At 40.9% G+C, this 15,219-nt stretch overlaps 1 protein-coding gene across 1 annotated transcript in view; it reads left to right on the forward strand.

Moving 5' to 3' along the window:
* TRPC5 (transient receptor potential cation channel subfamily C member 5) overlaps positions 1-15,219 on the forward strand; it is a 276,431-nt gene that overhangs the window by 182,095 nt on the left and 79,117 nt on the right. Inside the window, exon 3 of the mRNA XM_088482912.1 lies at positions 6,929-7,265. Coding sequence (XP_088339038.1) covers positions 6,929-7,265 — 337 coding nt within the window. The remainder of the gene's footprint in view (positions 1-6,928; positions 7,266-15,219) is intronic.

Here is a 15,219-nt window from a genome sequence, read left to right on the forward strand (position 1 = left end):
GTGAGGAGAGGAATCTGTTATTATTGAGTTAAATATAGTCTCTATCACATATAGTAAGAGAACCCCAATGCACCTCTCATTTGTGTCTAAATATATTACAAGGTGTCATTTTAAATAATGTCTGCAATTGTAAAGTTATTTTGTGAGTCCAGTTTTTGCTGAATCTCGAACACACCCAAACGGTGTTCCGAGTACTGTATGTCACTTTTTTCTAGAGATGTGTGCCATCCCCTGTGTTTTGATTTTGGTTTTGGATCTTTATTAACTTTGTGTTTTGGTTTTGCCAAAATCGCCCTCATGGGTTTTCGTTTTGAATCTGTATTTTTTTTAAAAAACTTTATAAAACTGCTAAAATCACATAATTTGGGCCTGTTTTGTTCCTACAGTATTATTAAACTCAATAACATTAATTTCCAGTCATTTCCAGTTACTTTTGAAAACCTTGCAGCATGTTTGCAGAAGCCTGCACAGATCAGTGTGATCTGTGCAGTGCTTCTGTGTAAATAAAGGGTTGGAAAACACAAACAAAAAAAAGGGAGTGGGGTCCTCCCTGAAAGGCTCAACCAGCACCATCGTTTTTTTTTGAGCCGGTCCTGGTTGCATAAAATACAGTGGGGAAAGGACGTATTGATCCCCCATATTTTATACAACCAGCACTGGGCTCCTGAGCCTGTCCTGGTTGTGTAAAATATGGAGGAAAATTACATAGGGGTCCCTCGTGTTTTACACAGCCAGCCATTGGTTCCTGAGCCAGTCCTGGTTGTGTAAAATATGTGGGGAAAATTACGTAGGGGTCCCCTGTATTTAACACAACCCGCACCGGGCTCCTGAGCCAGTCCTGGTTGTGTAAAATATGTGTGAAAAATGACATAGTGGCACCTTTATTTCAATTGAATTGCTATTAATTTATTCTCCATTACAACCAGATACTAAATTAGAATATAAGTGCAATATAAAATGTTTCTGAATTGGTTTGTCACTGTATGACTCTGTATCCAAATGAGGGCTGTTATGTGATACTGTGTTACAAAATTATTCCTGACTACTGAATAAATGTATTTATAGGAATTAGTGGCATAGAATGTGCAAAGTCTATGGTTATATATGTATGGTTTTATTAAATACTGAATTTTATTACAATTTTTCCAGTGTTATTTGTATCTCACTATCGCAGTGTGTAATTTAGTGTAGTTTTTCCCTTAAGAAGTTGACAATTCCTCTAATAATCTGCTGCGGGTGTGAAAATAAGTTGACACTTATCATTACTACTAAGTCCGTGGGCTCCGTGATTTACGTTTTTTCTTTTTAAGAAGACCCTGGATGCCTACATGGAATGAAGAGGACATAACGCAAGAGGTAGGTGAGTATGGATTTTCTTATTACAGCGATCGTGGTTGCTACTGGATAAGAGAACAGAATGGTTACAAGGAGTGAAGTATTGTTGTGAGTGAGTGAGTGTAAATGTGTAATAAAATAATATAATATTTGGTATGTGTTTGACTATTTATTTTAAAGGGGGACTACAGGCACCAGTGGGCCCTTAATGCCCAGCATTCTGGTACTTATGGTTCTCCAAGTACCGGCAAGCAGGGCAGGCTTGATGGGACCTGTAGTCCTCCTGTAAGAGACAATAGTATTTTTTCTAACTTTTATGCTATGAACTCTGCACCCACCGCCACCAGGGGTGCTGAACATAGCCCCGGGCTATCAGCTTGGGGTGTCCCCCGGGAGAGGGGCCCCTTTAATGGGAGGGTCCCCAGTTCCCAAGGAATCCCCGGCCTTGGCTGACTAGAGAGAGATGCTGAATGTCCCCTGGCTGTGGGATTACATCCCCGCTAGAAAGAGTCCGGTGCTGGTTGTGTTATATACAGGAAACCCCTACATCATTTCTCCCACATATTTTACACAACCAGGATCGGCTCAGGAGCAGAGTGCTGGTTGTGTAAAATACTGGGGACCCCTATGTCATTTTTCCCCTGTATTTTACACAAGCAGAGACAGCTCAGGAGCCCGATGCTGGTTGTGTAAAATACTGGGGACCCCTATGTATTTTACACAACCAGGACAGGATCAGGAGCCCCGGTGCTGGTTGTATAAAATATGGGGGATCAATACATCCTTTTCCCCCATATTTTATTCAACTAGGACCGGCTCAAAAAAGCATGGTGCTGGTTAAGCCTTTCAGGGGGGTCCCCATTCCTTTTTTTGTGCGTTGTTTTATTTAATTGTTTTTTACATGTGTCTCATCCATTCAGCAGCCACTAATAGACTGCTGATTGGCTGAGAATGGCTGTCACTCAGGCAGCGCTTCCCCATAGACTTCAGTGGGCTCATAGAAGACTATGGGGTCGCGTTGACAGCCATTCTCAGCCGACCAGTGGCCTGTTACCATGGTAGTGGCCGCTGGTTGGATCCAACAGTCTGCACTCCAAATCCAATACACCAGAGATCCAACACTGCAAAGATGGTGTTTTGCCCTGTTTTTGGATCCGGAGCTGGCGAGAAGATCCGAGCCGGGACCCTATCTACTTGGAACAGGTAAGTTTGTGTGGATACGTTTTCCTGGACCTGCTCATCTCTACTTTTTTCTGGTTTTGTTCATACTGTTTTTGTTATGTACTTTGTAAGGCGCTGCAGTGTCCTTGTGGCACCATATAAGTAAAGGACAATAATAATGCAGCTCATTAGCTGGTGAGTGTATGCTGCTAACAAGTAGAGGTGCAGGGATGCTGGAACAGCTTTATGCAGTTATACTCTGGAGTCTCTCTGGAGCTAAGTGGAAGACAGCTGACTTCAACTGTGATACTCTCACACAGTATTAGGGATGGATGTCGATGTTTGCCGACCATCAATGTTTTTCTTTCGATGTTAGTGTTTTTACCATTCGATGGCAGCATTCTGATGTTTGCTGCCATCAAATGGTAATCAATCGATGGTGTTCCGATGGTGGCTTCTGTTCTACCTAAAAGCTATGCCTCCCCTGGGTGCTGTGTCTCTGCCTCTGATAACCTTCCTGACTCATGCTGCTGGGATTGTTGGAGGCTGTCTCTCACTGCCTCAGACCTGGCCCTCAGTCCCTCCCACCCTCCCCTCTCTGCTAGCACTGATTGGCTCTCTGAGACAGTGAGAGCCAATCAGTGTGCAGCCCTGGCCCTGCAACAGCAGTCACTCACAGTCACACAGAGTGACAGCTAACAACGTTTATACCAGCAGAGATGGAGAGTGATTTCTCTGCTTGTGCTGTAAGAGGTTAGTTTTCTTTGTGTTATAAGTATATTTTATACATGTTTTTAGACTTCACTTTTTGTTGCTTTAAGTGCCCACAGCAGCAGCGTGGCAGTGACAGTGTTTCTCATTCTCCTCCTCGTCCTCAGTCAGCTCTGCCTGCCTGCCTGGGTGTTTTGGGTTTTTTTTCTTCGTATCCGAGCCCCTCCCCAACCCCGCCCCTTTACTATTCATATGATTAGTTTTTTCCATTGAATGCTTTTGATGCAATGGTTAGTTACCATTGCATCAAAAGATTCAATGGTGGAAGCACTGCCATCATATGATGGTGGGCTTCCGATGTCCATCCCTACACAGTACTAAGATGGCTGCAGTCACATTTGCACATCATGTTGAAGGTCAGACCTTCTTGCAGACTCTGGGTCCTAGTGTCCATCATGTATGCACAGTTAGGAGACAGTGCAGGAGCTCTATGCTTTCTAACAATTCAGTGCCTGGTAAGTAGAAGAGGAGAAATATGGTTTGGAGCAAGACAGACACAAATGAAAATAAGCAGAATTATTATTATATCCAAAATCATATTCCAATTGGTCCTAACTGTAAATATACAGGAAAAGGTTGCAGAAGCCAGGTAAAACAGATAATTCATGGAAATATCATATATCAGGAATAAACCATAAATATATTTCAACTACCTTTTACTGTGCATGTATGTGTGTGTAAGCATGTGCAATAATGTGATAATCTTTGTGGAAACCGTGCTGCAAATGCTGCTACCTATCAACACCACCTAAGACAGTCATTGCCAACCTCGGTCCTCAAGGCACACTAACAGTCCTGGTTTTAGTGATAGCCATGCTGCAGCACAGATGGTTAAATCAAATTAACAGGGATACTAATTAAGTCACCTGTGCTTAAGTATGGCTATCCTTAAAACCAGGACTGTTAGTGTGCCTTGAGGACCGTGGTTGGGAACCCCTGACCTAAGAGATTGTGTAAAAAACATGGTTTTATCTTTCCAAAAAGCTTTGCAGGACTCCAGTAAACCAGGAATGTCTCATTATGGGGCAGATTATTATCCTGTTTTAGACCTGGTAATTATAATTTATTATCGCCATTTATTGTATAAGCATTAGTACTGCCACGCAGCTGCTACTATGTGCAATATGGGTAAAGCTGAGCACCGGCATATTTCTTTTCACATCCAGGGACAGGGGCTTTGATAGTTCAACTGCGATAGCAAGCCAAACCACTGCGATCGCAATGCAAACTCAGCACTATATAAGGACCCCCACTTTACCATTTGCACATCCGTAATACTTAGCAGAATAGCAAAACCATCAGTACAGTCGAGTACCATCGGACCCATACGCACAGTTGCACAAGCCCTGACCTTACTCAGAAATTGATAACAGCCTCGCATGCTATGAGACTTTATGCACACCCCTGAAACGGTGTGCGAACGCACTGGCACGTGTACATTCGCCCAACCATTCCCCCGTCACCACCCCCAAACGGTACTTCCTGTCAATCACTCTGCAATGGGCCTGTGTAGCTTCTGCGCTCGCAGTCCCGATCACAGTGGCCTGTTCGTGCACTGCAGAAAGCAACAATCGGCCGAGTGCGTGCATATTAGCAACTGTGGGCCTGATTCAGAGCCGCTCGTAAGAGGCCGCTCGTTCGCTCCGAGCGATGTTCGCACAACTGCGCATGCGTATGGGTTGTAATACGCATGCGCGAACCAGTCATTGCGGTCGGAAATTGCTTGCAAAATAGCGAATGCCTGCTAATTTGAGTGACAGAATGAGGCGTTTGTGGGTGGTAACAGGGGAAGGTGCTTGAAAACGGGGAGTGGAGATCCGAACGCAGGCGTGCCAAACGGTCAAAACGGGCGTTTTAAGGGTGTGCATAATTAACAAAGCAGCGTCATCGACCACGTCACTTGGTTGTCTTTTAGCCTGAACTGCTCGCATGATTGCGGTAGGAAAATCCTACTGCAAGCAGTTCAGACTCCTTTCGATGTACTCGATTAATCTAATAAATAGTGGAGATGACGTAAGATGCGAGCGGCCAGGGGGTGTTTTTAAAAAAATAGCGAGCGCATGTTTCGTTCGCTCATTCAGACATAGAGGCGTCAACAGACCGCAAAGAGCGAGCGCTCTATTTAAATATCCGGCCCCTTTTTCTGAAGTAGCGAGCGCAAATAGCGGCCGGCTCTGAATCAGGCCCTGTGATCCAAGCTGAATCAGGCCCCTTGCTGAATAAGGCCCATAGTCCCAACATTGATGCATGGTGTAATAGCTCTTTTTATTGCTATCAAAAGTAGATTTGTTTTAACATTCCATATTGTCACAACATAACACTAACATTTGTATTCACTACATTTTTCTTTGTACACAGCAGTATAAATTTCATGGCAGGAAGTGTATAGTAATATATATTATGTTCTTTTTATTCAGTCAATTGGTGACATATACAGTAAATGTTTTTAATGCAGAGTCCAATATTTAAATAAAAATATATAGGTTTTATACTAGCAAGCCAATATTTAATTTGTATTTATTTACTTATTATTATTATTAGTATAATATTTACCAAATATATTGAATGGTATTATCACTCAGTGAGGGAGTGCAAATTACAGGTCAATCCAATTAGGTGTGAATTGCGAGGTGCGAGTTGCTGTTTTCTCTTCAAATTCACACAACAAATTTTTTCAGTCCAGCTAGCAACTCGCACTGAATCAGTCAGACTGAATTCTCATTTTTCGATTCACACCTCACTGAGGGTGAGTGAGGTTAAAATGTCAGGACATCGAGCTGAACCCCTTGGACATCCCCCCTAATGACTAATTAATCAATTGGAAGTTTTCAATTAGCTTAATTAGTCCAATAATTACATTACTTTTTGGGGGTAAAAAAATTGCCTCAAATTACCCCCAAATCAACTTTTTTGTTAGTTTAGGCACCCCAAATTTAATTACAGTATTTTTTTTCATTTGAAAATAATTGGTTTGTTTTTATAATTTTTTGATTATTTTTCAGTGTGCTCAAAGTACACCAAAATCACAGTTTTTTCTACTTTTTTTTGCATTTTTCTTTCATTTAGTTTGAGATTAAACAAAAAAGTTTGCTTTTTATAAATTTTTTGTATTTAAAAAAACAAAACCCACAAACAATCCATTTGACACCACATTCTATATGGTCCTGCTAACAAAATGATCAATTTTGGGGGGTGAAGGATGTTTTCCCTACTTTTTCATGCACTTCTCACATCAGATTTGGCAGTCAATTCACAAACCTCTGCTGCGAGTACCGCGAATAGGTATTTTTAATTGGATTGGAGAATTCTCGGGAGCATGCATTTGTGCAGTCTGTGAGTTTCATGAAACAAACTCGCTACTCGCAATTCGCAACTAATTGGATTGACCCCTTAGAGCTGTTGAGTTTTGTTTAGTTCGCATTTTTTGTTGTTTTTGGCGCTGTTCCTAAAAGTATACAGTAGGAGTCTATCTTATAACAGCTTCTGATGCTGATGTTATATACATAACAATGATTATTGAGTTATTAAATGTTGAGCATGTGCAACTTTATGTCCATTTTGTATACTTTTTATTAAAGTAAAATGAAGTTTGGAAACCAATAAATCAATGAAACAATGAATGAATGAATCTGTCCTAATAATATGTTTCTTTTATTTCTAGTTTGTGGCTCAGCCGAACTGTCAGCAGTTACTGGCTACACTGTGGTACGATGGATTCCCAGGTTGGCGCCGGAAGCACTGGGCAGTGAAATTGTTGACATGCATCACCATTGGACTGCTTTTTCCTGTGCTTTCTATGGCGTATCTGATAGCACCTAAGAGCAGGCTGGGACTGTTCATTAAAAAGCCATTCATCAAGTTTATCTGCCACACAGCCTCATATCTGACTTTCCTCTTCCTCCTCCTTCTGGCATCCCAACACATAGTTAGAACTGACTTGCATATGCAAGGACCTCCCCCCACTGTGGTTGAATGGATGATATTACCATGGGTTCTAGGTAAGTTCCACCATTTGGGATTCTATAAATGCAAACGTTTTAAGATGATAATGTATTTACAGCAGAAATTCCTGGGGCTGCGGAACTTTCCACAGTATACTGTACATATTTTGTGGTGTTGTGGTATTTGTGAACAACATGCTAATAAATTAGCAGATCGTGAGAGACACTACAGTTAAATATGAGATGATCTGCAGTTACTGGGAATAACATTGTCTATCAGGAAGAGCCCTACAGTATATCATACTCTATAGATAAAATTCATATTCTGGGTCAAGCTGCAAAACAGTAGAAAAATATTATATTTTGGATCACTTAGCGATGCCACATGTAACTCAAGAATGTATAATTGTTATTACAATTTGCTTTAGTGTCTATTTAAGACATTTTGTCCTTTTTAAACCCAAACATTTTTTTACTTCAGAAATAAAGCAAAACCCTTATATATTGCATGTTAAATCATTATTTAGTGTTCATTGTGTCTGAATTTGGTGCTGTTTTTATTGTGTTAATACTTTACTATAGTATTTCCTTAAAATGCCTACATTCAAAACAAATAAATCCAAATATACCAGTACATTTATCATTAATAATGCACTGTTAGACTTTTTAATGACTTTACAGTTGTCTATAAATTATGTGCATTATTATTAAGAATAACACAAATATGAGATTGGGACTTTTAAAATATAAAAAATATTAAAACTTTCTTAATACTCAGACTGTACACAATGGGCCCAATACACAGTTTAGTTGTCCGTAATGTATCCCACATTGCACGCCCGGAACTAAATGTGTATATTGGCCTGTATGTAGAGTTGAAGGCATCTTGCAGTACCTCTCGAGCCTACTCATTCATTGCTACTCGTCATCATTATCATCAGGATGCATTTCCACAAGCCTATACTTGGTTCACTTCAAACCGTATGCCTGGAGACCAGAGCCGTAACTAGACTTTTTGGTGCCCTGTGCCAGAAAGAGTATTGGCGCCCCCTCATTTTTCAAAGGGACATAATGCCCCCCAAAAAGGTCCATGGCTTCATGGGGAAGGGCCAGGTAAGAGATAGGAGAGGCCAGGAGATGCTGGGGATGAAATAAGAGGGAGCTACAAGCAAGAATGATAATAAACAGAAATTTGACAGGTCCAAACAGCACCCCCTGACCTGTGGTGCCCTGTGCCATGGCACCGGCCGCACTACCCTAGCTACGGCCCTGCTGGAAACAGTCATATTCATGCCTCAGTACAAGTCTGCATAACCTGCAGTTACACTGACGCGCCCTTACTGCTCTTTGTCTATCTACATGAGAGCACCTGTTACAGCTGAGTTCTGCCCCTTAAGTCACAAGTGGAGTTGTGATTCAAATGTGTATGATTCTGCATCACTTGTACTTGTCTACGCCTTGTTCCAGCGCAGTACAAAAGTGCAAGATACGCTTCACACACAGGCAAACATTCAGCTCATCATTTGCACAATGAGACTGCAAAAGGAAAACCATGTGGACCCTCCCAAAATGGCAGAGTGAGCCATGCTTGATTCATAACCAACAAGCTAGGAAGCCCATGCTATAGATTAAGGGTAAAGATATCTAAGTCTTCAAATTGTAATAGATGGATACAAATGGCTTGCCATGCAAATGCTGATGAATCCAGTAATAATATCCTGGGGTTTGTAGGAGCCGTCGCAATTCCGGCAACATAGTCACTAGATTTAAATTCATGATTTGTTTAAGGCAAAACTAGGTTGGTTTTGCCTTTAAACTAATTGCTGCATTAAATCTAGTGGCAATGTCAACAGAATTTTGCCGACTCCTCGGCTATTACATTGTAAATTGTAGTTTCCATTATTAGAAATAATTCTCTTTGAGGAATTTCTTGCACTTCAGAGCTGGGGGTGGTAGTTGTTACTATTACAGACCTATTATGTAACGGATAAACTGAGGACATTATTGGTTAGGGATTGTGCTGATTACACCAATGCAAGATCTAGGAAAGGATTAGGGCTAAGGTTGCTGGTTATCCACAAGTAACAGAGTTAAGTTTGAAGTTTGTTTTCTTTCTTATTTATTTTTATGTTATACCAAGTATTAGATCGCAAAATAACCCTGGTCAAAAAAACTCTTTGTTTGATGCACCACCTTTTAATTGACTGTTTAGCAGTGTATTTAAAAAAAAATAACATTGTGTATCATTGGACCCGGTCCCCAGAGTCAGCTGTTTTCCAGATGTGAACGGTAATAGTAAACATTTCTTATCTGTTTTTCCCAAAATCCCACATTCTGGAATTTTCCGGAGTCTCAGTTGAAATGATAAACTAATGTTCATTCTAGCACCCTGAACATGTCACAACCCGTGCAGTTCCTCTTTCCTGCCTGAGGTGTCACTCTCTGCTCTGGTGCTTCTAGCACACTCACTTGATGCAGCAAACTGCTGAGATACAGACCAGAGTGTGCTAGAAACACCAGAACAGAAAGCGACACCTCAGGCAGGAAAGAGGAACTACATGGGTTGTGACAGCTGCAGGGTGTTAGAATGAACTCTAATAAACATTTAATTGGTGTGAGATAACCTACCTGCCCGGACCATTTAGGATAGTTTACAGTCTATTCCAGTGGTTTACAAACATTTTTGAATCACGGCGCGCTAGAGGATCAGCATTGTTTTCACGGCACCCCTAAGCCAAAAGTTTGTTATTGAGAGATTCAGAAAAATAAGTAGTAAAGTGAAGTAAATTGTGCTTATATGTCATCCTTAGGTTTAGCTATGTGGTGGTGGACAGGTTTGTGCTTCTGTTTGTCCACATATATACATTACATTGACCATAAATAATTTGATTTGGTGCTGAACCACCAACCTGAGGCACCCCTGCAAATGTCCCCAGGCACCGCAGGGTGCCACGGCGCACAGTTTGGGAACCACTGGACTCTATTCTATAGACATGTTATCTGCTACAAAGTGGCAGACTTGTGTATTTCACAACTTAAAACTTCTCAAAAACCTTCAAAGGTTAGTTTCTGCCCAATTCTCAATTAATGTTAGCCAGAAATAGATCTCTCTTCACACGGGTGTTTCTAGAGAGGAGGGGGCCCATGTGCAGTCTCCGACACGGGCCCCCTCTTCTCCTCCCGGCAGCCGGCAGCGCACTGAGCTGTGCGCGGCCAGCGCCACAGTTAAAGACTCTGGGCACTAGAGTGTGCCCAGAGTCTATAGTGTATGCACAGGTCACCAGGAAAATGGCTGCGGCGGCCATTTTCCCTGTACTGCGCATGCGCAAACGGCAGGAAAATGGCCACCGTGGCCATTTTCCAGTCGTTTTACAGCGCCAGACCCCCGCGCTAACGTGGGACTCCGGAGAGGTAAGTAATATTATGGGTGCAGGGTGTGCGGTGCGGAGTCTCCCTGGACCCAGGGGCCCGTGTTCCCCGCACACCCTGCACCCATTATAGATACGCCCCTGTCTCTCCATATCTCTGCTCTGCAGGGCTGCTGTACTGTCGCTGGGTATTTGTCCCTCATGATTGATGTGCATATGTTTATTTTCTATCTCAGTACACTCCTCCAAGCTAACATTTCTGTTTATTTGCTTTCCAATGTCAAATAGACATACTTATCTGGATACATCTGTTGGGGCTAACATGGCAGTCAGTGATCTGTGAGTACTGCAGTGACCTTGTTTCTTTAGAGCCTCACTCATCCACTGACAGGCACAGAGTAATTGCGATATGGTGCGTTGCCAACTGCTTGGGAATAAAATGAGCAAAATTCCTTTTCGTATCACTTTAGGCTGCTCTGCAATTTTTTTATGCAGTGAAAAGACTTGGAATGATATAAGCTTTTAAGTAAGCAGCAACAGCACAACACAAGGCTAAGGTAAAAAAAGAAAGAAATACCTGAAGAACTGGATTCCGTGTAGAAAATATTAATGAATGATTCATATATTTATCATATCAGAGCACAATTAGCTGAGGAACGATGTAAAGGGAACATTGTACAACACTAGAACCTTTGGCCAGTTTACAATAATTTGGGGAGAATTCAATTAGTAGCGATAATGCAGTATTTTTTTGCGTGATAAGATTTTGCACCCTTCGCATGCAAATTCCGCTTACCGCGTCTATGCGCGCAATTCAATTCCAAAACTTGCGTTGCGGCATTTGTGCAAAAATTCTTCCTAGTATTACACGCGATAAGTATAGGTGAAAATGGGAAAAGCTGCCTGGACCCCCCCTATAAAAGGGAAAAGTGATATAGGATAACAATATAGAAGTGTATTAGTGACCTTAATGAAAGTATCTGGGGCTCTTAAATTGTGTAAAATGGCTGTATTATACATATTTCTAGATGAGTCAAATAATGATAGAAAGCAAGTGGGGTTGTTTTGGGGTGCATAAAAATGCCTTTAATTATATTTTTGTGTCATTTAAAGACTCATAAAACCATCAAAATACGCCTCTAAAGGTGCATACACACGAGACGATATCTTTGAATGATATGAACGATAACGCTCAATGATATACCATGTGTATGCATTGAACGACCAACGATGTGCGCTCCCGCTGGACGATAACGATATCTTTGGTCGTCCATACATGCAGACCAGTCTGGCGATATCATTGAGAATTGCCTGTTCAGAGATGTGGCAGGATGACTTCACTGACAGATATCTATCAGGGTGTACACCCAATATTATTTGTCCTGCACTACAAAAGTTCAAGGGAAATTTTTCACCAATATCGTTCATACAGCACATCGTCCCGGGTGTATGCACCGTAACACCTACCTGCAATCATAAAAACACCTGTCCCATTCATACAGCACCCCATATACCTGTCCCATTCATACATCACCCCCATATACCTGTCCTATTCACACAGCACCCCCATATACCTGTCCTATTCATACAGCACCCCCATATACCTGTCCTATTCATACATGACCCCCATATACCTGTCCTATTCATACATCACCCCCATATACCTGTCCTATTCATACAGCACCCCTATATACCTGTCCTATTCATACAGCACCCCTATATACCTGTCCTATTCATACATGACCCCCATATACCTGTCCTATTCATACATGACCCCCATATACCTGTCCTATTCATGCATCACCCCCATATACCTGTCCTATTCATACATGACCCCCATATACCTGTCCTATTCATACATCACCCCCATATACCTGTCCTATTCATACAGCACCCCTATATACCTGTCCTATTCATACAGCACCCCCATATACCTGTCCCATTCATACAGCACCCCATATACCTGTCCCATTCATACAGCACCCCCATATACCTGTCCCATTCATACATCACCCCCATATACCTGTCCTATTCATACAGCACCCCCATATACCTGTCCTATTCATACATCACCCCCATATACCTGTCCTATTCATACAGCACCCCCATATACCTGTCCTATTCATACAGCACCCCCATATACCTGTCCTATTCATACAGCACCCCATATACCTGTCCTATTCATACATCACCCTATATACCTGTCCCACATCAATTAACCCATTTTCCAGCACTTTGCACTTTTTCACCCCAAAAATTACATATCATTGTAAGGCCAAATGAAGCTAATTAAAAAACTTATTGTTGCCTAATTAGTCATTAAGGAGGGTATCCCAGTGGTTCTGAACCAAGTCCTGACATTTTTACCTTGACATAGGGATGTTCCCCAACTTTTCACCTGCGTAGGAGATGGTGAAAACGTTTTGAGACTTTATGCTATGAAGAATTTGCACCCGCGAAAGCCGCGCCTAATAGGATTGCACGATAAGTCGCTTTTCGCGGCTAATTGAATTCCCCGTAATCTTTTATACAGTAGTATATGTTGAAAAAGGCAATATCTTATTTTCCATTTAAAATTATTTTTAGAAAATGTGGCTGCTTTTGTACATTTTAGATAAATTGTCACTATGTGGGACACTTATCAAACATTCTAAAGAGGACAAATGGAGACGTTGCCCTTGGTAACAGATTCTGCTGTAGCTATCATTTACCTCAGTGGTGTCAAACTTGGGCCCTACAGCTGCTGTGGGACTACATATCCCAGCATGCTCTGCCACAGTTTTAGCATGTCCTAATAGCAAAACTCTGGCAGTGCATGCTGGGATGTGTAGTTCCACTGCAGCCGAGTTTGACACCACTGATTTACCTAGTACAATATAAAATCATAGCTATAATCTGATTGTTGCTATGGGAAACATCTCTACTTGTCCTCTACTGTATGTGCGTTATACAAATAATTTTTGCAAGTGTAATTTTTAAAAGTTTATGGTTTGAAGCAAGGCCAAGTTGTTGATGAGTTATGGAACACTCTAATCCAAACTTCACCCTACTACTATTGTATTTCATAGTATTTCATAATAATAATAATAATAATAATAATAATAATAATAATACACATATATATGGGACGTGAAAAAGCAGTATAGAGTATTTATAAAATGTAAGAAATTTAGAGAATGTAAATGACCTCTCGTCATGACTTTATTCATTCTGTAAATCAATGTATTGTGTTGCACTCATATCCGTACAGCTCACTTGCCTACCCCATAATGAGTTCTTCAAAGGTTCATCCGTGTTGAGAACAGCTGTCACTACGACTCATACAGAGCTGCAGCCTCATTATTTCTCTGTATTATTGCTTTGTTGCATTGCAGCAGAAATGGGTATTAAACAATACAGCTTACAGAGTACAGTGTAATCATCACCAGAGATGGGCAAATCAATTTCAGGGACTCACCACTGGCTCATTGACAAATCATTTCCAAGTCACCAAAAGTTCAGGAATAACCCCTGGAGAATCTACCAACCCTGTTCCCATTTATAGAGCAGCAATGACCACTAACAGTATACTGCTGGAACGTTGCAGCTCTACTGTGCCATTATATGCTATAGAATCGATAATTAACTGCCCACCCCCCCATCATAGACCAGTAAATAAATAATTAAATATGGCAGAAACCCCTTCACCAACACACACTCAAATCCTTAAACATGCCCTCTGGCCAGGCAGCTTGGACTGATTTCCACTATGACACGAAGACAGGTGCTACTACAGGGAAGGGGCAGCAAGCTGAAAAGCAAATACAGATAAAAAAGAAAACACTTGGGGGTAAATATACTAAAGTGAAAGTTTTTAGAAGTGAGTTTTAAAAGTGATGTTGCCCATAGCAAAAAATCAGATTCTACTTAACATTTAACTAGCACCTTCTAGAAGATAATACCTAGAATCTGATTGATTGATTGATTGATTGATTGATTGATTGCTATGGGCAACATCACTTTTAAAACTCACTTCTAAAAACTCTCACTTAAGTAAATTTACCCCTTGATATCTTCAAAATAATTTTTTTTAAAATCCAAACAACCCTCCCCCACACTAGTGTAGATCATCACTTAAGCTGCATACACACACAACGATTTTTTTAATGAACGATTTGATTAAACGATTTTTTCCCTTGAAAAAATGTACTAAAATTGTTTACTAAAGTTGTTCATTTACTAAATGTCATGAACGATTTTTATGAACTTCAAACAATTTTTGCATATTCCCTTAATGAAAATCGTTGAGTTGACAAGTCTGACTGAACGACAAACTACAAACGACAAACTACAAACGTGAACGCGCATGAACGATAATCGTTCATCGTTTGACTCAGAAAGTGAACGATTTTTGCCATCAATTATCGTTAAACGATATCGTTTAACGATAATCATTAAAAAAATCGTTGTGTGTGTATGCAGCTTTAGTGGTTAAACACTGGGAATCTCTAGGACTTCCCATTACCAAGTAACTAATCATATATGGCCAGGATGGTGGGTTTTGCATTTATTAGTTGTGATTTTTCGTATTTTTGTCTTAACTTGGACTACACTAGATTAGGAAAGAAGGAAAACTAGAGATTTAGGTAAGTGTGTGTGTTTGT

The sequence above is a fragment of the Taudactylus pleione genome, unplaced genomic scaffold (genome assembly GCF_031769625.1).
Source record: "Taudactylus pleione unplaced genomic scaffold, aTauple2 ptg000296l, whole genome shotgun sequence".
Taxonomy (NCBI): domain Eukaryota; kingdom Metazoa; phylum Chordata; class Amphibia; order Anura; family Myobatrachidae; genus Taudactylus; species Taudactylus pleione.